This window comes from Eurosta solidaginis, chromosome 1 (genome assembly GCF_040869045.1).
Source record: "Eurosta solidaginis isolate ZX-2024a chromosome 1, ASM4086904v1, whole genome shotgun sequence".
NCBI classification, from domain to species: Eukaryota; Metazoa; Arthropoda; class Insecta; order Diptera; family Tephritidae; genus Eurosta; species Eurosta solidaginis.
The window spans coordinates 76,898,777-76,923,192 of NC_090319.1; the positions used below are offsets into that span (position 1 = coordinate 76,898,777).

General features: G+C 38.0%; 1 protein-coding gene across 2 annotated transcripts in view; it reads right to left on the reverse strand.

The window, feature by feature from the left end:
• Window positions 1-2,717: 2,717 nt before the first annotated feature.
• The window catches only part of tinc (tincar), a 383,279-nt gene continuing 361,580 nt past the window's right edge, over window positions 2,718-24,416 (reverse strand). For both annotated transcript variants that reach the window (XM_067758474.1, XM_067758478.1), the window contains 2 exons: window positions 11,711-12,479; window positions 2,718-6,143 (listed from right to left, as the gene is read on the reverse strand). In XM_067758474.1, the coding sequence (XP_067614575.1) occupies window positions 5,193-6,143; window positions 11,711-12,479 (1,720 nt within the window). In that variant the 3' untranslated portion in view covers window positions 2,718-5,192. The remainder of the gene's footprint in view (window positions 6,144-11,710; window positions 12,480-24,416) is intronic.

A 24,416-nucleotide genomic window follows, 5' to 3' on the forward strand; every position in this document is an offset into this window, starting at 1 on the left:
AAATGTATGCACAAGCAATGAGTTAGCTGTTGAAGATATGAAATATTAACTTTAGATTTGCGTTTGTTGCTTTATTTGCATTTGTTTTTGTTTTTTGTTTGTTTTTCTTTTCACATAAATTTTCTTTATTTTATAAAATTATTATAATTATGTATTATTATTTTGACTTATCTTGTTTGGTTGATTTTCCGACAGGGTGGATAAATGATGTATATTGGAACGATTTTCCGTCATCCCTTGTCAAATTTGGTTTTGAGACAAACCGGTTTCGGCGTTGTGCCATCATCATTTTCATCATCATCATTCATTTCGTTCGAAAATCGACACTGATGATGGCACAACGCCGAAACCGGTTTGTCTCAAAACCAAATTTGACAAGGGATGACGGAAAATCGTTCCAATATACATCATTTATTATTATTTTGTTTAATTTCAATTGAGTTTAATATAAACTTAAAATGCATTTTATTAATAAAAAAAATAGTCTAATCTTAATTCTTATTCATTATGGATAGTTTATAGTACAATATTTAGGTGGGGTGAAATGCGTTTGCCAGCATGGTATGATTATGATTTTTTTTAAGTCATATTTTTATTTTTAATTCATATACAGTAATTTCTCGAAAAAAATGAACAAAGATTAGTACGGAAATTTATATTCCCGGCACGTTGTTTTAAAGCGGACGCTTTCGAGATGTGCTGAACATGCCTTAGCTTTGGCTTCGGATACTTGAGAGCGTAAAGCCGGCTTAACATACAAAACTTGCCGTGTTGCCCCGTTCTGAAGCTGTTATAGTTCTTTAAGTAGCCAAAATCTTCACCTTTTGCTTTGATTAGCGTTCCACAAGATTTGTATAGCAAGATATACACAGATGCGGCCATACCTTGAATTCATCTGCCAGGCGAAGCATCGAAACAAAACGTTATATGCAAATCCGGCATTATAGATTATACTACTGGGTGTACAGCTTAAGGCTGTGTAATTCTGCGCGGTGTAAAGTTATTGCGTTGAAACTGAGAGGAGATGCTCAGCGACACTAACATATACAACGCTATAACTGACCCAACAAACAAAATACAAACCAAAAATAATCTGTTTGTAAAACCCCTATTCAATAGATGTAAAATAGACTCCCTAACAAAACGGAAACTCACAACGTACAACGTAAACCCACCAAGGATATACTTCGTACCAAAACACCACAACAATGAAAATCTAATGCCACTTAAACCGATCTCCGCTGACTGTGATGGACCAACAACAGCACTGTCTAAATATGCAGCAGTGATTCTAGCCAAAATACGAAAATCGCAGTTCCACACGAACGGGGCCAAATACAAGTATCATTTGACGTAAAAAGCCTATTTACAAATGCGTCAGTTGATTAAATTTTAAGAATCTTAAACGAGAGGTGGAGGGAAATTCAATCCATCACAAATCTTTCGCAAAGTGAATTTATCGAAATTATTACTCTTTGCACAAAAAACAGCTATTTTCAATTTAACGAACAAATCTATGCACAGAATTTCGGTTGCCCAATGGGATCACTCATCAGCTGTATTCTTGTAGAAATTCTAATGGACAACGTTTTAGAACGAGCCATTCAGAGAGTAAAAGAAGAACTAGAATTCAACATTAGCATAATTAAGAAATACGTAGACGACCTATACTTAGTATTGCCTGAACACATCCTTCCATCGATCTTAAAAATATTCAATGCCATAGAACCAGGAATCGGGTTCATATTTGAAAAAGAAGAACAAAATATGTTACAATTCTTAGATATGGTTATTTTCAGAAACACACAGGATGGAACCTTTAACACGGACTGGTACCGTAAGCCAGTCTCATCAGGTCGTATCCTTAATTATAGGTCAACACATCCATTAACCCAAAAAATCAGCACCGCAAAAGGGTTAATACACAGAGTTCTTAACTTAAGTGATGAAAAATACCACAACTAGAACAAATTAATTATAAAAGGCATCCTAAAAGAGAACGATTATCCGCAAAAATTAGATTCAAGATTATTAAATCATTATAAAATGCCCGTCCCAATATTAACGAGCACCAACGCCCAACAACAATCAGCAGAAATTAAAACCATGACTATTTCATATTTCCCGTATGTAACCAAATGTATTACAAACAAATTCAAAGAGTTCACTGCCAACGTCCGTTTTGCGTAAAAAAATAATAACAATGTTGGGAAAATGTACAACAAGATTAAAGACAAAATTCCAACAAAGACAAAGAAAAGAACGTTGTATACAAAATAGACTGTATCGACTGCCAGCAAAACAAATTTACATAAGAACTACATCTCAACATTTATACAAACGCCTAAATTAACATAAAAAAACTGTTGAGAAGAAAGAAACAGAAAAGAGTGAACTCGCCCTCCACGCTATTACCTTTGGATATAGATTTGATTTCGAAAGAACCAATGTATTGGCTAGAGAGAAAAGTTGGGGAAAAAGAATCCTATTAGAAGAAATATTTATAAAAGCTGATAAAAACTGCGTTAATAAAAGAATCGTAGAAGCTAAAAATATCACCGGCATCTACACGTATATTTTCTAACGATGTCAAAAATCATCAACTGCTCTACATAGTCCATCAAGCACGAACTGGCTGACAAAAGTGTCAACAAACGCCAAATACGTATATATATAGTTCGTTGTTTGAATTACATTACACATAGTTTGTGTCAGACATTTTCTCTCGAATCTGAGTGCTCCATCGGAATCCCAGAGAAGAATGAAGATAAGAATGTCCATGGAATAGACACACAGTTTAGAGCTGTCTTCAACAACGGATAAAAGCTTAACAGCAAGGTGTGCATTGATATGTACGTAAGTGATCGACTGCACCCCTTAAATATAAGATTACCAAATTACCACCAACAAAGCAGATTGCTTGATGGTTACTCTCAAAAAATACTACATTTGTGCTCTGAGAAGAATCGATTGCAGCCCTCCAGAACCAGAGAGAAATGCAGACAGTCGCTAAAAAAAGTAAACGAAAGCGGCCATAGCTGCGCACAACAGTATTGGTATAGATCGCAGGCTACTGCGGTATACCTAGAAACCAGTCAAGGAACATAGCACCTCTTTCCTCTACGTGAAAATATAGGATTGGATCTGACTTTACTGAGGAATCTAATGCCAGATGGGCATCGGAATGAGAAAACAAATCATGCCCCTTACTAATCCAAATCGCATCTTCCTTAATCTACTTGTTGCGGTGCTCGTATGGGAATGCCAACGCAAATACTTTTCTGCACTGAAACTCCAGAGTTTTGAACACTTCCTTTGGCAATGCAGGTTGCAGATGACCTACACTGACCAAAATATGTATGAAATATATCTGCATAACTATATCGTTAAGTGTTAAGCAGAGCTTTGTGAAATCGAAAGCATTCTATGCTACATAAGATGATCGAAACGGTTCAGCTTTTTACACATCTGACGACCGTTATGGGACAACCAACTTAAATGTGCAACGCTACCATGCAGAAGTCAGATTCCACTTCCTATGGATTGTGTTCAAAATTAAGTTTGATGTGAATTTGGTAGCGAGTGTAGGGTAAGAGGTCGCCTTTGTCGATGTCCAGGAAGTCCTCGTAAGACAAAATTTTATTAATAGCCTGCGCTATATTTCGTAGGGCTATATCGAAATGCTGATGAAGTGGATAGAGTCATTCAGATTGGCCTCCAAGCTACCGTCGTTATTTATCCAGGTAGGGAAGGTAGTGCTGAACTCATTTTGGATCTTCTCGTATTATTTTAGCATAAGCCAAAACTTGCAACTGATAGTTTCATCTTGAATAGGTGGGCTCTAATGGTCAGACAAGTTAATCTTACAGTGTAGTGAGATTCATGAGCAGAGGTATATGACACGCGCTCAAATGAAGTCAATAGATTTCGTTTATCACTGGTCATTAGGATTTTGAGAGTGCACTGTCCAGTGTAAATTCATGCAGTGCGTCTCTATATATTGGAAAGCTTTGTTTTTTTTTGTTATAGCTGCAGGGAACTGTACAGTATTTGCTTATATACGGTAAAGGTGCTTCGGTCTCGCCTTCCTCGGATATCTGGAAGACTTAGCACATTTACCTATCTACCGACCTAACTCGAGAACTTGTCGGAAATTAAATGTGTTGGTTCAATGCAAAGTTTCTACAAGCTGACGTCACTGTTTTTTGATGTGGTTTCACACAGCTCGCGTAACATTTTCAATTGACTTTCGCCTACCCACTTGCAGCTGCCATTTAGGATTGGCTGCGTTGCTTTTGCAGCTGAAAAAATGCTCCCCGAAAGTTTGTGGGAGTGTTCTGAATAAGCCCCTTTGCCGGATATGCATGTTATTGGTTCTTAGAACTGAAAGACGTTTAATATGTTGATAAGCCAACGAGTTTAAAAAATAGTTTGTGTCATCAGTGGTATGTCTCGTATCGGTTTGTAAACGAGTTACACTTGCTCACAGGCTGAATGCTCTTCAATCTCTCGTTAGAGTCTACTTTTGATTATTTGTAAGCTTTTTTTTTACAATAGGAGGGTTGTACAAGATTTCATCTCAATATTTCTTCTTTCTTGTAAAAATATTGGCTTTCATGCATTTTAATCTTTAGAAATCCGCAAAGATTAATGGCTTGAATTTTTAAATTTTTTAGAATCGAAATTTTTTTTACTTTGATTATATTTTCAGTGTAGTTGCGGCAGTTACTATGGCACCTCCTTCATCCTCATAAGAGTTGGCAGTTCCCACGAATTTTGGAGAACAGTGTGATTTGTGGCTGTTACTGCTCTGTCACAGCGATTTATATTTTTGACTGTGACCAAACAGTGAAAGCAGATGAATATAATTTAAATCGCAGTTGGCAGTCAGGCTTACCAATAATCATAATCACTGATTCAATCACAGCTCTTCTCTCAATGGAACGATCAATAAATTCGTCATTTATGCAGCAATGCGCCATGTACCGTTATTTAGTCACAGCACAAATCACAGCATCATTGGTCCATATTCTCTGCATTGGCAAGTGTGATTGAAATGGAGACGCATTTGTCGGCACAGTCAGTCAGTCACAGCGATATCTAGACGATGTCGCTGCGATATTTCAGATGTTGTGATGACATCACATGAATATTTGCCAGCTCTATTCCCGCCAACTCACCCCTATTTGGTTTTAGTTATAACTTTGCGCAGTCGCATATAAATTACCACCACAATCATTTTCCGATGACATGGAATAGTTAGCCGAGTCACGATCCTCAGGGATTGTTGTATTAACCAAACTGTGCTGTAGTGGATCTTGTAGTAATTTCGAGAACGTATGATGGCCAGCGCCAAGCCCCAGATGCCCATATGGCGATTCAGCTGCTTTGGTAACATGCGGCAGACGGCGTAGGAAATGTGGATTTGAGTAGCGTACACCATTCGGCAAGGTTGTATGACTGGCGGTTGGAGGTGGTGGTGGTGGCGGTGATGTTGATTTTGGTTGTGAATACTGCTGCTGCTGTTGTTGTTGCATGCGCGCTGCATTAGCACCCGCCATAGCAACCGATGAATTTGCATATTGCGCACGAAAACTGCTCAGACCATTGTTGAGCGGTGGCGGTGGTAACGGTGGCTGTGAGTGCATCGAATATGCTGATGTAGTCATACCGTAGTTACCACTACCACGTGCTTCAGCTGCCGCCTGCTGTTGACCATGGAAAGCTGCCGGTAGCGGCATTGTGCTACAATGATTTGCATAATCGAATTTTTGATCGGGCGCCGAACGTGTTAGTGGAAGTGTGGCGCTGTTAAGGGCACGCGCACCTGGCCCATTTGTAGTGGCTGCATCACCGCCAAAGCTTGACATTCGCATATTGGTACAGCGTCCGTAGGGTTCCTCTTGTATGGGTGGCTGCGGTGGTTTGGGTGGTGGTTTGTTGGCAGCACGTGCTCGTATGACCACCTCCACGTCACGCTCCTCGCCCGAGTGCACACCGCTCGACGATTCGGATGGTGCGCGCTCAGGCGGTGAAGTGGTGCTCTCTGTGGTGGAGGTGGTTTCACTGCGCGGCGTAAGTGCTTCATTGGGTACACCTGAGTCGGCGCGACGCAGGCAGCGCGGTGTAGAGCTGGAGGCGATCTGGAAGGAAAAAATGAAATAGGAAAGTGATTACCAAATAGTTTTTTTTTTAAAGTGCAGAAAATACTTAGAGCCTTGTAAAAAGCTAACAATGCTTAGAATTTAGTTAGAAACTAATGTAAGATATTCCTAAAAAATATATTTATGCATGGCTCTTTTATACTTGTATGGATGCTATTTATGGAAACTTCGGACACATCCATCCAATGTCTAAGCGACGCCTCACTCCTAGATAGGATAGGGTGGGGAAACCAATAAGGACTTGCACTTCGCTGGAGGGAGTAATAGTTAATGAGTACGTAATTAGAGGATCATCACAAGGTGTAGGATGAAAGCACTCACTTTGGTTTTGAGAGCGATAATACTACCTTCCGAAGTAGGAATCTGTGTAAGAGAGGAGAGATCGCAGTTGATAAGAGACATTGTTGCGAGTTAGCAAGCCTGCGAATCACTAGAGGGCCGGAACATATCTTTTCTGACTGCCTGTAACGGCGCCAAATACTCGTTCAAAGCTAACTTTGTTGACCGACACTCATAGGAAAATAGTGGGAAATGAGTTAGCTGAGCCCAGCTGAAGGAAACGAGGGAAAGACTAGCGGTGAAGTACGCATAGTAGCCAAGTGAAAACTTTGAAATTTTACGTGAATAAAGCACAGCATAAATCAAAGGGTGTCACTGGATTTTAAACATCAACAGCCACAAGGGAGGACTTTGGGAAAACGACAAGGATTCTTCTTCTTTTTTTTTCTCGCGTAACTTGGCACTATTACCGATTACATCCTCGGCTACCATATTTACGACGTGGATGAGACAAACGTCGGACATCCACGTCGATGGCATTACGCTGCCGACTGTCCGGCACCCGAAAATATTGGGTATGACGTTCAGTATAGACCTGAATTTTAGCGAGCCTCAATTGTGTAGCTAAAGTTCAGAGCCGTTTCGAAAACCCCTAGGCCCTGGCAGCACTACCTATAAAGCAATTACCCAGCCGCTTGTATGCGGAGAGAAAAGAAATGCTCTTTCTGTTGAATATTCAGATACCTATGTATCCTAACAGACATCTGATTGAAGAGGCCTCACCTCTTAAAGATATAAGGAGCCATTTCCGCAAGCACTATGAGGCACAAAAGAATTCAGCCGTTGGTAACAGATGAGCATAAACAGTCCCTTAGCCCTATTCGTGAGGAGTCGTTAAAGTCTTATGCCAATAAATACCCGGCGAACCCTGTTCTCAGGGTTAAATTCTCGAAATTTGCGGTTGAGGAAAGCTGACTTGCGAAGGCGATACGCGCCACAATGGCAAAACTTTTATCTGGATACTGTAATATCCAGAATCACCCCAACATCCCGCATGTAATGTGTCTTCGGATAACACCAATCATCTTTTTGATTGCAATGTAGAACCAACGCCTCTAACACACATTTTTTTTGGGCCAACTCTGTTGAAATTGCAATTTTCCTTTGGTGATAGAGTAAACCGATGGCAATTTGTGAGTGATAGCACTTATTGGACGGGACGAAGCTATGTTACAAGAAGAAGAAGGTACGTCTTGTAAGTGGATCATAGCTTTATAGCGGTCGTCATCAGTCATTGGACTACAGCACGAATGTAATGATCAGGCAGTCAGCATAGCCAAACAGGGTGCTATTGCAGCATTCTATGGCCCAGAGACCTTATGTGGGCTCACAAGGGCACACACAAAAGAAACATAGGTAAATGGGAAACAAAGAAGTTCCGACAACACTGGATTGAATGCCCAGGCAAAGACAGGCCAAGTTGTTCATGCTTCCAGCAAAGAAAATATGAGCCAATCGAAGCAAATGGGACCTACGAATGACAGTCTGAAGCTATGAGTCATTAGGAACTTATACTGTCGTCCTCATTCGATATAAGTTAAGACGTTTATTACTTATGTAGTACTTTTAAATTTGAAATCATTAGGTAATCGATTACTTGTGCTTCTTTACCTGCTTATCTAATTATATAAAATTGTCAGAAAGCTCATTGTAATTATTGCAATAGAAACAGCTAATTACAATGTTGAGTCGCATCAAATGTTACTCATACGCCCCGTCACCGCATATCACACAGAGAAAATCTATGCGTCTTCGCTTTGAGCCGAAACACCGCAAATCTGATTAGGCATCCATTAGTCATATTACACAGGCACATCATCAGGTAATTGCATTAAATTTTAGCAATTAGTTGTTGCCGTACCTCCGTAGTTTGTTTGTAAGCAACAAATCATGTTGCAATGATTTAATTGATCTCAAATCTTTGACAATAAATGAAGTTACGTGTAAGAAGTACAAGAAATAAGTATAAACAGGAAAATGAAAATAATCGATTTGCTTGCAAGGAGAGAACACGAAATTATGTTGTTGTTGTTTGTTGCATACATTTACATTTTCTAAGCAAAATATGTTGCCTGCCTTACGACTCAGTATTTCAATATTGTCGCAGCCAGTGCTGTGCTTTATTCCCATTGAACGTGTTGCATTACTCACCACAAAAACAAAATGCTATAAATCTCATTCGCACTCTCGGATGTTGTTGTTGTTGTTTTATATTTTCGTTTGTTTGTTAGTTGGTATTCAAATGGTTTCTGTTGACGTATTGTAGTATTGCAATTTTCTCCGTATCCGTACGAGCCCTATTTGTTATTACGTTTGGGTTACATTTGTTTGTATTCATCAATTTTCTGCTTGTTGTTCGTGTTCAAGTGTCACTTTACGGGATTTATATTGTAACCGACACCAGACAGTCAACAAGTGGGTTTATGTTTTCAATACTCTTAAGTATATATTTCTTATATCTTACAATTTATGTACATTTGTGCTTTACAGTTGAACAAGTTCTTTGATCCACGAGTCTGGTGAGAGTTACGAGACTAGTTTCAATCCCCTGTGATGGATTTCAGGTTAGACCGAATTCACAAGAATTACTGTAGAGGAGTCCAACTCACCGAACCGATCAAACTTTATAAAAATGTTCCCAGAGGACATTGAGAGGAAATATAGCAGGCATGCTTAACGAACGAAACGATATCATTTCGTTACGATAATCAACGCTAATAAACGAAACGAAGTCATTTCGTTTCGTTTATTAACGTTGATTATCGTAACGAAATGATATCGTTTCGTTCGTTAAGCATGCCTGAAATATAGGATGGTATTTAGACTAGAAGTGAGAGTGAGATTGGAGTTGGGAGTAGAAGTAGGGGTAGGAGTGGAAGTGGGACTGAGACTGGGACTAAGATCGGGAGTGTTAGTATGAATGGGAGTGAAAGTAGGAGTGCGACTGAGAGTATCAGTTGGAGGAGGATGGGAATGGCAATAGAAGAGGGAGCGAGGTTTGATAGTGGTAGCTGTAGTGAAAGAGAAAGTGGGGAAGTGAGTGGAGTGGAAGTCTGAGCGGAAATGGGATTAAAAGGGGGAGTGGAGAGTAGCAGCGATAGTGGGAGTTACAGTAGGAGTGCAACCGGAAGTAGTAGTTGTAGTGGCAGTGGCACAGAACATGAAATGCTTCACTGCCCTCATTTCCACGGCGAAAGACTCTCTGTACACAGAGTTTTTGGAGAGGAGGCTTCTATTAGGAATTTAGTTCCCCGAATGTGCCGACAAATAGATTGTTGGACTGCTGTGAGCGAGAGAGTGGCCACTAAATCATAGAGGCAGTGCTAGTGGGAATAGGAGAGAACGTGGAGTAAGAGTGGAAGTGTGATTGAGTATGGGAGTAAAAGACAGACTGGTAGTGTGAATAGTACTATGGTGTGAGTGAAGTTAGGAGTTGGGTAGGGATCGAGGGGAAAAGATAATGACGGGAATAATAAAGAGCGATGAATGATAATGTATAAGAGGATTACAAAGCCAATTTTCAGCCAGGACAACAAGCGTCCGGGTATGTTACTCCATAAAGGATAGGTTAGATTAAGCTTGCCGGTTCATGAGTACCTCACATATACTAAATAAATAGTGTAACCAGAAGTTTGCCAAACGACCAAGCTGAAAAAAAACTTTCAAAAAACTCCCTTGCCAAATATCAGAAGCTTTCCAGGACCAATGCTATTTTCTGTTTCTAGATCTGAAAACTGTGTTACTTCTAATAGTTGGAGTCTTAGCCTGGCGAGCGCATGCTCGATCGCTTCCTCCTCCAACTCGCACTTCCTTCATCTGATATCACTTACTAGGCCTTATTTAAAAGTATATGACGCCAGAAAGCAGTGTTCAGTGAGAATAGCCATCAAAAGTCTACAGTCTCCCCTTTTCAATGATAAGCGAAAGTTGTTACTTTTAAGTTGTAAGACCAGCACTTGATACTTTGCAGCACCGCGCTTAGTTCCACGCCTTTCCTGCTTGCTCGATCATGCGCGAATCTCACCAAAATCTGACTGGGACGTCTACTGTATAGGCTTCGTACAATGCGCACTTTTTAGCTGGCTTTCTCTTTTTCATCTATTCCCATATGCCCATATGCACAGAGACCCTTTCTCCATTATTTCCAGGTATTGTTTACTCTCTAACTTACTCATAGATATTTTCCTAAGCGAGCTTTTGTCATGGCTACTATCTCTGCTTACCACAACAGTGAAGTGGCAACCTGTAAAATCTGTTTATTTCAGGCTCAACACAGTATACCGTATACCCTATTCCTTTCATTACTTTGGAACCATCAGTTTATACGTGTATTGCCTCGCCTATCATTTCAGCGCCCTTCTGCGAAGCGTACATCTCTAAGTGGCTCTAGGAACCTCATCGAATGACAGGTAAGGAAATAGGAAGTTTGTTCGTTTAATATTTGATGGCGCTTTACTACTATGGCGCTCAAGCTGCCCCGAGGCATTGAGTCTCGTTGCAGTTGTACTGTGCTCTTAGCCACCTGGTATGAATGGCATACATTGCAGCCATCGGGGGGTTTTCAAGGCGCCCGTTATACTCAGCATTGATAGCCTACATACTTAATCTGGTTTTTTGAAGAAGGTTCTTTTTTGTGTGGTCGTCTAAGCCAGGGCTTCATTGTATAGGACAGGCTTAACAATTGCTGTAAATACCTAATGAGAGAGCGGGCGATAAACCTTGCGTACACCCCGGGATTCTTTATATGCAGTAAGTGCCGTCGAGTCAACTGAACCCAAAAAAAAAAAAAAAAATAACAAAAGTCAAATTAAGCTCAGATTTCTCCGCTTTAATACAAATAAGCTTGGTTCTTAAATTCTCAACTGTTGCTGTTTGGACGTTCTTTGGTAAAATCAGCTTTTGGTGAGTTTTTTACCACGCCTTCTTACAAAGACTACTCTTAGTACCTTATGTCGATGTTCTAAATTTCCATACAAAATTGTGTGCCATATGCTCAAATATAATGAGGCCTATAAGCTGTCTCAAGTGAATAAAAACTGAACTTGGCGTTTAAAACGCAAATCCTCACAGTCGTCGAAACCTTGAAACAGCAAAAAATATTCTAAAGCCATAATTTGTTTTCTGATTCTCTTAGTTTACTTTTAACTACTTTAAGTTATCAATATGTTTTCCCTTCAAAAGATTGTGAGTTATACAAGCATACTTACATGAGCCTCGTTGGTATGTACGGTGACCGTTACCGGTGCTAATGGACTGACTAGATGCTCCGGCGAAGAAGATAGTTGCATATTTTCTGGTATGGCTTGTGGTGCACGGCCGGCTATAGAAGTACCAACGCTACTACTACCAGCTACACCACTGCATCCAACATTTCCACCATTTCCTAGTAAACCAATCGCAGCATTGATGTAAGTATGATTCACTACTGAAGTCTGTTTCACTGCACCACCCAATGCTGTAGGAGGTGGTGGCGGTGGTGGTGTCGTTACAGCTGGTGGTTCAAAATCGCATGTCGATGCATACGTCACGCTATCATCACGAACACAAGCTAATAGTTTACCCTCTTCTGAATTGCTATCATCACCAAAACTGCCAATGCCCGTAATGCGAGTTGCGCATGAATGATGTGACGACATAAGTTGAGGAGGTGGTGGTGGTAGCTCATCATATTCGTTAAGATGTGAATGTTTGTTGGCATGGGCAACTATTATAGGAGTTGTACAATTGTCATTTGGTATTGGGAGGCCGACAACATTGCCGCTGATATGTGTCTCATTACCACAACCGATCGTCATAATGGGGTCGATGTTACCATCATTCCTATTGCTCTTGTTGTTTATGTTGCTACAGTTCATATTGGTTATGTTGATGGCTGTTATGGTGGCAGCGTTGGCAGTTCTTAATGTCGCATATTCTCCGTCGTCAATTTCCCCCGTAGCACTGGCAAAACATATCGCGGTTCCACAGGGCGAATGGCTATAGTTTCCAGTTGAACGAGTTTATAGGCAAGGAGAAATAGAGATTGCAGGAAAAAAATGTTTCATAATTTATTAGTGCATGGATTATGCATATGTATGTACGTAAATATGTCTATAATGTCTATGTAATTCACAATGATGGCAGTAACAAAAGGTTTACATCGTTGAATTAAAACAAAGATGCATTTCAATGGAGACACACAGACATATCCTTCAATGTGTACAATAGCTTAGTAGTTCATTCATAAAGAATGTATTTAGCAAACGATGTAATAATAAAAGTGTATAAACATAAAAGGATGTGAGTTGAAAATGAATAAATTTGTTTACATATTTCTATGTAAATCCACGCTTCCTGTATTTGCTCTACAAAGTTCGTTGTTCTGCTATAAATAGCCGTATCAAGGCTGTGACTATGACTTTGACGTTGACTTTGATTAATTGTGGTACATTATTCTTTTATTTAAATTAGCACACCCGGCAGACGTTGCTCTGCCCTAGATTTGGTCTATCTGGATAACTTTTAAGCAGTTTTTACATCTTAGTTTTCCATCCCTTCTCTCCCCCTTTTCTGTGTCTTTTTATTCACTTTTCTCTCGGCGCTTGTCTTTTTCTGTGTCTCTTTCTCTCTCTCCGTCTTTCCCCTCACTTCTTTTTCGCTCCATCTATTCATATTTCTCTTTCTTCGTCTTACTCTATCTCTTTCTCCTTCCCTCATTTCTCTTCTTTTTGTTCTTCCCTATCCCTTTTTCCGAGTCACAGTCCCACCCCAAGTCTAAGTCGTTGTACCAGTTCTAGTTCTAGTCTTAATCCTAGTCCCAGTTCCAGTACAACTCCCAGTCCCATTCTCAGTCTCAGTCTCAGTCTCAGTGCCAGCCCCAGTCCCTATCTCAATCCTAGTCCCAGTCCCAGTCCCAGTCACAGTCTCAGTCCTAGTCCCAGTCCCAGTCTCAGTCTCAGTGCCAGTCCCAGTCTCAGTCTCAGTCTCACTCTCAGTCCCAGTCGATCCCTGCTCCATTTCCCGAAAAAAGTGTCATAAATACTAATCTAGGCGAAGGGCTATGTATATGCCCAATTTCAGGTAAATCGAACCAAGAACAGAATTTGTTCGGAATTATCGGCCCAGGTATTCTGCCCAGAAAAAAAAAAATCGTAAATACTAATCTAGGCAAAGGGCTACCCATATACTAATTTTCAGGCAAATCGAACCGTGAATTGGAATAGGAATCTTTCGATCCCTGGTCCACTTCCCGGAAATAAACTTCACAGGAACGCTATCTTATCTTTCAAGTTGGATCAAACTACGCACGGTGTGCAAATTCGATTGAAATCGGTTAAGTAGCTTAGGAGTCCATCGCGGACAAACAACGTGACATGAAATGTATATATATTAAGCTATACCAGCCAACCATCCTACGATTCGCAGCAGTTTAGTCTGATCTAGAAATAGTTCTAAACTAATGAAAGCCATTGTTTAGTACACTCTTATTCCATACTGGGTTCAAAGCTCGGAAAAGCAGCATTATATCTTTCTAAGCGGGTTCGCCATTCGGCAGTAGTCATGAAAAGCCCATCAGCAAAATTTCATTCGCTTTGCAGATGCCGTTGGAAGTTTAAAAAGAAAGCACGACATAAATTGAAAGAGAATTTATTTTATTTCTATGCCGATTTTTCTCCAACTGGATTTTCTTTGTAGCCTTATTATTATGTTTATTTTTTTCTGCCTCATTCACCACCCCTAAAGACCTTTCCTTCCCCTTTTTCTTTTATCATACCCAGATTTTTCTTCTAATCGTTCTCCCTTTACTTTTCGTTACTCCCTTTCTACAGTCTTTCCCGTCCTCCCTTTCTGCAGTTTTGTTTTGCAGCTTAGACTTTATTTCATCTTCCCTTCTCTTCCTTTTCCATACCTCTTTCCTTTCCCTTTACGTCGCTTGCTTAATTTTGTAGTCCTCTTCCACTCCTTCATCCGTTTCGTTTAATGCGCCCATTCTCTTCCGCTTCTTCTTGCTCTCCGCCATCCCGTCTCCATCTTTCGTTAGAAGCAGCCCACTTTCTTCCCACCTTCTCCCTATTTTTGTCTCCATAGCCTTACTTCCTTCTTATTTCCTTTCAACTCTTATTCGACGTTCTTTGCATTTTCGTACCTTTTCCTCTAAATCCTTTTCTTGCTTCCCTCCAACCCCTTTGTCCTTTTCCGTTTTCTGCAGCCACTACCTTTCTGTGTCCAATTCCTCTCCCTACTTTTGTCTTTCTTTCGTTCCTTTTTCCCGCACATCCCACTTTTTCCATTCCGCTCCTTCTGCTTGAAATTTGTTTGCTCTCCGTTTTTCCATGTATCCTTTTTTTAGCAACTCAGTCTTTTTCCGCCTCCACGCTTAGTCTTCTTAAACTTCCATTCCTCTTTCCTTATCCCTCCGTCCACTGCTCTCCCTTTCATTTTGTTCTTTGTCTCTTCCTCCTACTTTATTCTTCTTCCTACTATCCTTTACTTCCACCTTTATCCACTCCGTTCTATTAGGATTCTTTCGATTGACTTTTCCTTTGCATCTCTGTTCTCACCACATTTTCACTCTTCCTCTTCCCTGGTTTCGTAACTGTACTTGATACTGGATACAAACTTGAAATATTTTCGAAGATACAGCGAATTATACTTTCTTCTGAAAAAGGCAAGGCGCCGCCCATTTTCCGGGACGGGACACTCATTTTCTTTAAAACACCTCGTCCTGTCTAATTGTTACCAATACGATCATCTTCTATATAGTTCTGTTCCATTGTACACTTCATCCACGGCCAAGCGGAAGGGAGCAGAGTAGCGACTGACACTTACTGTAATAACCATACCATTTGTAAAACAAAAGCTTCGGGGAGAAGGTTTGAATGTAAAAAGAAGCATGAAGGAATTCTGTTAGTAGCCGGTAATATAAATCTGTTTTAAACCACCACGAGGCCCTGAGTCTCGTTGCTGTCGCTATGTTCTTAACGATGGGGTGACTTAATGTCAACGGAAATAAGGCAAATGACATTATGACCCCTTCAAATGGTCATACGGTCAGTTCAATTTATGACATTTTTAATTTACTTGCAGCTTGGAAAATTGCGTTTGACATTACAGCCTTTTTGGGGGAAAAGGCTATAATCATAACTTTATTTTATCAAGGGTGTGGTGACACAAGGCAATATCCATAAAGCCAGTTGACCTTATGACACATCGAATGACCATAAAAATTTCCCTTATAACATCTTAAAATGGATATAAGATCAATTGACTTTATGAACTTTTTGAAAATGGCCATTAGGATTTAGAAAATTTTACTGTTTTTAAAACCAGTACAAAAGCCAAAACGCTGCGCATTTAATCGAATTGGTTCATCTCATTTAAAAGAAATCCTTCCGGACCTCTTTTTACTGAAATGAAAGCAAAATATAATAAAAGTTGCGGCGCAGTCGATAATTTTGAATAAAACATCAATTTTTATAGGTGTGCCGTAATTTTTCTTTTATTCGACTGAAAATAAGCTTGGATTACCAGAGATCTCCTAAAGAAAATCAGCTTAAAAAATAAATTAGGCAAAAAATGCGCTAAGCATCCTAATAATAGGAAGCTCCGTATTCGCTACAAAAAAATTAGCAACCACACCAATAACGGCATACGTTCGACGCGAGACAAATTCTTTAGAAATAAGTTTAACTCAGCACTTGGCAATACAAGAAAAGAATGGGAAATTGTCAACAGCTTTCTAAATCGCAACTCTATTGGGTGCAATGAGTTAGTGGTTTTGCGTGATGATAGTCACTCAATCTCAGACCCAGTAGAAGTAGCTAATACATTAAATCGGCACTTTACCTCGATAGCGAACCTAAATCTAACCTTGTGCGACTGTCAGTTTGAAGACAATCTACCCACGTGCAATGAAAGTCATAATAGTTTTTATTTTGAGGCCATATCTAGATTCGAAATTGTTAAAATCATTAAATCATTAAACAACTCGTGTTCTAGTGGTGATGATGGCATCTCCAATAGTATGTTAAATAAGATATCTCTTAACACAGTTGATATACTGAAACACTTATTCAACTCAAGTGTCACTCCGGGTGTTTTTCCTAGTGATCTAAAATGCGCCACTGTAGTTCCGATCTATAAAAAGGGGAATAAGATGGACGCAAACAATTACAGACCCATATCGCTACTTTCAACGATTTCCAAGGTCTTTGAAAAGGCGATAAAAAGCAGAATTGTTAATTTTTTAGATAAATCAAAATTTTTCAGCTCTATGCAATTTGGGTTTCGTTCCGTACTTTCAACTGAGGACGCTCTACTCGAATTTTATTCAAATGTTTACAAAGCTCTAGATAGAAAAGAAAACTGTGCTGGCCGCTTTGTTGACATAACAAAAGCTTTCGATATGGTTGACAGGGATATTCTTTTGAATAAAATGCGTCATGCAGGTTTCCGAGGTTTTATGCATAAATGGTTTGAATCCTATCTCTCCAATAGAGTAGAAAAAGTTAAAGTGGGAAGTAACTACAGTAGCTTGCAGTCCATTAACTTGGGAGTACCACAAGGCTCTGTCCTTGGCCCGCTATTATTCCAGATATATATTAATTCAATTTTTTCCCTTCCATTTAAAGGCAACACGACTGTTTTTGCAGATGATCTCGTAATTGCGTATAGTACAACGACTTACTTCGAATTAAATATGTAACATTAGCTTTGATTAAGACTTGTTGAGAACCTGGTTTGCTACCCACAAACTCCTTGTAAGTGATAAAACTAAGCTTATGTATTTTAGCCATGTTGGCAGAGAATTCAGTGCTTGTAATCTCTTCTTTCATTAATTTGACTGCATTCGTTTTAATAGGCATCATACGGATTGCTCTTTGAATTCCGCGACAAGATCCTAAGCTTGCAATGCTAAATTAAAGTTGATACAGTCAATAGCTTTAAATACCTAGGTATTATAATTGACAACCGGATGAATTGGACTGAGCACATTCAGAAATTAAAACAATACTTTTTATATACTACTCGTCACTTATATCGTCTCAAAAAGTTTTGCTCTATGTCCACACTAAAGGTTGTATACTACGGTGTGTTTCAATCGAAATTGCAATATGTTATCACCTGCTGGGGTGGGGCCTCGGCTAATAAATTGTCACCAGTTGTAACAATTCAAAAGGGAATTATGAGACCAATATGCAGTGCTAACCAAATGTCTCCTTCTATGTTATTTTTTCGGAGACTGGATATACTTCCGTGTCGCCATCTTTACTTATTTAAAGTCCTTAAAACTTTCTTTATTAGATCTGGGTACCTCGAAAGCTTTCCCTCTGAAGTCTACAACCTAAGAAGTAATCGTCTGCTGTCGGTACAAATTCTTGATTCCAGGACGTCTCACTTCAGAAGTTTCAACTCTCTTCCCGCTACTGTACAGACCATACGTAATCTTAACTTATTTCAAAAACAATTGAAAATGTATCTGCTTAGCTATAATCATTTTGAACTTGAGATCTTGCTGAGGACATTGTAAACTTTACTTACTCCAAGTTTTTGTATTTATTGTTTATTGTTTATTATTTATTATTTACTTTTTCCTTTCTCACAACTCGAATTCAATATTTCAGTCTCAAATCAAAGTATTAATAGATGTACACCCCACACTAAATGTTAAAATAAGTTGAAAAAAAAAAAAATAAAAATACGTGAAATGGCATTTAGAACTATTTTACTACCTAATTTATGAAATGCCATATTCTTTTCTTCACTGCATTGAAGTTAAATGTATCTTATACAATACTAGCAGACCCGGCAGACGTTGTTCTGCCCTAAATTTGGCCTAACTGCATACATTTTAATAAGCGTTTTCCGTCTAACTCTGCCCTACCGCTCTACACTTTTTCCTAATCTTTTTATTCACTTCTGCCTCCGTCTTTTTCGCTTCATCTCCATCTTCGTCTCATTCTATCTCTTTCTCAGTCTCCTCTCTTTTCTCTTCTCTCAAGTTTTTCTCCTTCTTCTTCATCTCTTATTGCCAGTCCAAGAGGGTGGTATGTATTTTGTTCCAGTCCCATTTCGAGTCTCAGTCCCAGTCCCAGTCCTAATCCCAGTCCCAGTCCGTCTCTGGTATACTTCCCGGAAAAAGCATCGTAAATACTAATATAGGCAAATTTATATACGAAATTTCAGGCAAATCGAATAGGACGTATGTAAATAGGTATGTGGGTATTATTAATTCTTGTCTTTATTTCGGCTTCGCATGCATATTTATCAGTTTTGCCAGGTTGATGCGACTAAATAGAATATCACAATGAACTTTAGAGCTATCAGCAACAGCTTTCATTTGATACCCATAATACACACACATTCTAGGGGTATCCGGGTCCATGTTTTGGCCTATATCTCGAGACCCTAGTCACTCAGCAGTGTAAAACCTACTCTGTATTATAGTATACATCAACAGCTTCAATTTGATACCCATAATGTAAAAACACATTCTAGGTGTATCCGGGTCCACGTTTTGGGCTAAATCTCGAGACCCTAGCCTCCCAGTTGTATGAAAATTATCCTGTACTATAGCACTCATCAACAGCTTTCATTTGATATCCATATTGTATAAACACATTATAGGGGTACCCGGGTCTACGTTTTGATCTCAAGGCCCTAGGCACGTAGCGAAAAAAAGGTAGACGTTGGCCGATTCTCAGACCTACCCAATATGCTCACAAAATTTCATGAGAATCGGTTCAGCCGTTTCGGAGGAGTTAAGCCTCTAACGCCGTGACAGAAGAATTTTATATATTGGATTGTAATTTTTAAATAATGATTTTGCATTAAGAAAATTATTAATAATTGAAATGAAAAAATTAAATGAAAAAAATTTTTCATTCTTGGAGTCTAGGATCATAGGTGAAATGTGCAGAATGACAGTGGTATATAAACCCAGATTCACAATCGCTGGAAATACTCAGTGGAGAGGGAGAGTGATTGGCGCCCTTACACCCCAGTTTCACGTACATATAGTACGGTGGAGGCTTTCTACACTCTCTCTTCCATAATGGAATTTCACTAAAATTATGTATATACTTCTTGATTTTTTTAAACTTGATTGTCTTCACATGTTTGCCTTGCTTCTCCTGCAAGGATACTTCTCCTAAAAAAACCTAGTTTCCTTTGGGACCATTTTCCGTGTTGCCGATCAAATCGACATTTACCCAAAACGTACATTGCGTACGTCGAGAGTTTGACAAGTCCCTCATCGAACTGCTTGGAAAGTTTATTGATGATCAACGTTGAAGGAATATGATTACGCTCTATGCTCATCAGATTCGTTGCCCTGTCTGTTGGTTCAAAGGCAAGTATCAAAGGAAGCACAGCGAAAAGCTGCTAGAGTTTTATACGAGTGAATGAATATGCTTGGGCTGCTTGGGCTCGAAATATGTTCCTATATATACCCGACATTAGAGGTAAGGGAATGCCCCCACTGACTTGCGAAAAAAAACGGGTTAATGAGTTGGCCACTTTTAGCAATTCAAAATTGCGTCAGTTATAGCTACTAAGAGATGTCGATGTTCTCTTCTTTGCGACAGCCAAAATTGTCTGGGCGGTTTAGAGCCGCAAATTTTAAAGGCTGGTGCCATTAGGCCTGTTGTGATAACACGAAAAGACACCACTACTTTTACACTCACTCCGAACAATTTTGAGGACCCAAGTTGGCCCACTTATTTTTCTGTGGAAGTGGAATTTTTGTTTCGTAATTCCTTTTGTGGTAATAATTTTTGAATGTATAAATTTAGGATTAGCAAAATATGTACATACGTATACGTTTTTTCATTTTTAACCATACCGGCTACATTATGGCTGTCTAGTGATCGGCGTAATCCTTTCTCTCTTTATAGAGAGACTTGATTCTCCATTTTGTTACTGCCACAGAGCTAAATATACAAATAACTATGGTATAATATATTAATCTATATAGCAATAATACATACAAACATACATATGTTAGAGCATATAAATAACAAAAGGAGCACATGTACATTAGGGGTGGGACTGTTCGAATAAAAAATTATTCGATTAGTAAACGCGTTTATTCGACAGGTTTTCGCAATTCGAATAATATATTCGAACTTTTTATTCGTTTACTTGAACAATACTATTCGAGTACCACACCTTACTATTCGAATATCTTGATATTCGAATTACCTTGCTATTCGAATACATTGCGTTACTATTCGAATAAATATAAGTTGTCCATGAGGACCTCGCATAGACTAAATGAGTCCATAGTGTTTACATACATAAATATATGTACATACACACACATATGCTCATAAGTAGAAGCGATGATCGTAGGGTAAGTAGTTAGAGAGTAGATAGTAGAAGTAGTATTCGAATAATAAGTTATTCAAATAGCAAGCTATTATGCGAATAAAAAGCTAGTATTACTTGATACGAATAGTATTATTCGTTTATTCGAATAATCTTTATTCGAATAATATTTGGAAATAATCGCACTACTAATGTACATGTATAGGCACATTTAAATAAGTAAATATATGCACTTATACTCGTATAAGTAAATAAACTACAAGTCATACACTAATATTGTAACATACTCAGTTAGTCACATTCGCTAAATATTTATATATTAGACTGAAAGAAAAAGACTGGTAAAATCAACCGAAATACGGGTCAAGTCAACCAAAATTTCTGTCAATTTTTATCCATCGCAACAAGATGTTGAATCAACTGCGCACAAATCGTTGATTCGTAATTGACCATTTTAGTAGTCAAATTAACAATAAAAGTTGCTCCGACAGCTTTGTACGAAAGTACCTATGTTGCGGCATTTGCAAGGCAGATGTGTTTTGACTGAGATCTTTTCAGTGCAGAAATACAATCTGAGTGCTTGCCAAACAGAGCCGAGGGGCGACCCCGCTTAGGAAAATTTTCTTCTAATTGAAAAAACCTTATTTCTAAAATTTTTATGTTGCTTTGCCCGGGGTGTGAACCCAGGGTCTTCGGTGTGGTAGGCGGTGCACGCTACCATCACACCACGGCGGCCGCCATATACATACGTCAAATATGTGCATACATATAGTACACAGCATACATAAGTACAAAGTAGAGAGCTCAGTGAGTGTAAAATTCTCTTTGAAATTTGCTCATGTAATGACTGTTGATCGCTGTTGAAATGTCCAGTGATATCAGTTGTGTTAACAAAAAAATCAGTTAGATTGATTACGAATCTGTCAATTTTACAGAATTTTGTTAACATAAGAGCGACAATTTCTCTTCTGTTGAAATGACTAAACTAATTTGTTCGCTTGACAAAGAACTCTGTCGAATTAACCATAATTCGATCAATTTCACCGAATCTCCGTTAAGTCAAGAACAACAGAACCAATTTGTTGATTTTACTAGCACCATTTCTTTTAGTGCATTTCTTTAACATAGACTAATACATAGTGATATATATATAAGTACAAAAACTTCTAAAAAAAGTTATAAAAATAAAAAATCGTTTAAAAATTTCAATCAAAAAACAGGCGACAAGCGGAACAAAAATAGTTTCTTATTGTTAATATGTATGTACGACCAATACTTGTATTTGTTTGTGTTGTTATGAAATATAATTAAATTTCAAATGAATATGCATATTACAACAAATATGTGCAAATAAATAAAAATTGAGAAAAGTTAATTTAACAATGAATTTTTATAAAAAAATTTTATGGTGATTTATTGATTGTAAAAATGTGATCCATTAATGAAACTCAAAAAGAAGAAGAAAAATTTGCGCAATCAACAATGAATATGCTCGTTGATGTATATATGAAATGAATGCAGAAAATAAAAATTAGAACATAAAAATTGTAAACAAATATGAATCTTAATTGTTTAATGCGATTATGCATGAAATGCAAACCAAAATAAAAATAGTAAAAAAGAAAAATGTTTATAAAATATATTTGATGCAGATGAAAAATGCATTTATTGGTGACATATAAAAAATCGATTACGTGCATTGATTTTGAAATTGGTGTTATTTGTGGAGAAATAAAATAAAAAAAAAAATATTAACATATGAATTTTGGCAATTTTTTAAACAAATATAAACAAAATATATTTTTGCGATAGCAAAATAAAGACTTGCTTTTTCTAATATGGTCAGCTCATGAGGGGCTCCACGTAAGGTGTTCGGTAATTTAACTTGTACACAGACGCCTATGTTAACATGGAACGTCCCAGTAGCAATTTGAGGTTTGAATCAACAGTTTGAATAAACTGCAAACAATGAAGTGTTGGTAGAATTTTTAGAAATTCCACTGTAATGCGTGATTTTATTTACAATGAATACTTGACACTGTAAGGAAGGCGCGATAGAGAAAGATAGCGGCATGGGAAGGAATAGAGAGAATAGAAAGAATAATGAATAGTAGTGAAAGAAATCATTGTAATAAAACCATTGTAAATAAAATCACGCATTACAGTGGAATTTCTAAAAATTCTACTAAAACTTCATTGTTTGCAGTTTATAATTCAAACTGCTGCTGATGTTAAAATTGATGTAAAACAAGTAAGGGTGTCTAAGTTCGGGTGCAACCGAACATCATATACTCAGCGTGTGTTTCGATTGTGCAGCTCATTTCAGATAAATTACTTTTTCGACGTTTGTTACAAGGTATTTATTTTTGTTGAAGGCTCTAGAAATGTTGTCTAATGCTTGATCGGAATAGGAAAATAAAAATTTAGTAAATAAAATTTCATTGATAAAAAACAATTTTTCTTGCTTATTGCTTATTATTCTAGTCTACAACCCTTTTAAACAACCTTTATAAATAAAAGTGGGCGTGGTCTTTAATCAATCCCGGAAATTTTAACTAGAAGTATTATCTGTATTAAGGAAAATATGTGGACCCAATCTTATTACGATCTCTCAATTTTTCTTCTAGTTATGGTTCCCGTAACATAGAAAATTGCTTGGTAAAAAAATGGGCGTTGCTACGCCCATTTTAAAAAATTTTAATATCTTGCTTTTTCTTGTTACAATTCCGCTTGGAAAATAAAACACCATTGATATAAAGATCATTTTGCAAAGATATAGCTTATTTTATTCACCCACGACCCTTTTAAAAATCTTTTATATAAAAGTGGCAGTGGTTCTTAACCGGGTTTGATTCACTCATCTTTATCTTGAACGGCTTTTGATTTACGGCTTGTTAAACTTCCAAATTTTCCTCTTCTAAATGTGGGTGGCGCCACGCCCATATTCCAAAATTTTTTGAAATTTTTGTTTGGCGCCATAAACCCAATCCACCTACCAAATTTCATTAGCCTAGCGGTTTTCGTAATTATCTCATTTTTTCCATTTTTCAAAATTTTCGATATCGAAAAAGTGGGCGTGGTTATTGTCATTTTCAATACCAATCTATTCTGGGTCCAGATAAGCCCGTATACCGAATTTAGCTCAAGTTATCGTGTTACCGGACGAACAGACGTACGAACGGACATGGCTTAATCAAATTTTTTTTCGATACTGATGATTTTGATATATGGAAGTCTATATATATCTCGATTCCTTTACACCTGTACAATAAATCGTTATCGAATCAAAGTTATAATACCCTGTGCACAAGTACAGCTGGGTATAAATAAAAAAAATAAAAAAAATTTTAGGCACTTCCTTTATAGAAATGGACAAAAATCAGCGAAAAATGTCTCCTTATATAAAGACATATTCTTGCTAAACTTTGATTTTTTAATTTTTACATAAAAATTGCAAAAATATTTCTGAGAAGTAAAAATAGAAAAGTGGAGCACACATTGCTTGGATTGGAAAGTTGGTAGGAAAGGAGATATTATTAGTCAATCAAATGCGCTCCACCTTTATATTTTTACTTCTCATAAATATTTTTGCAATATGTCAAAATT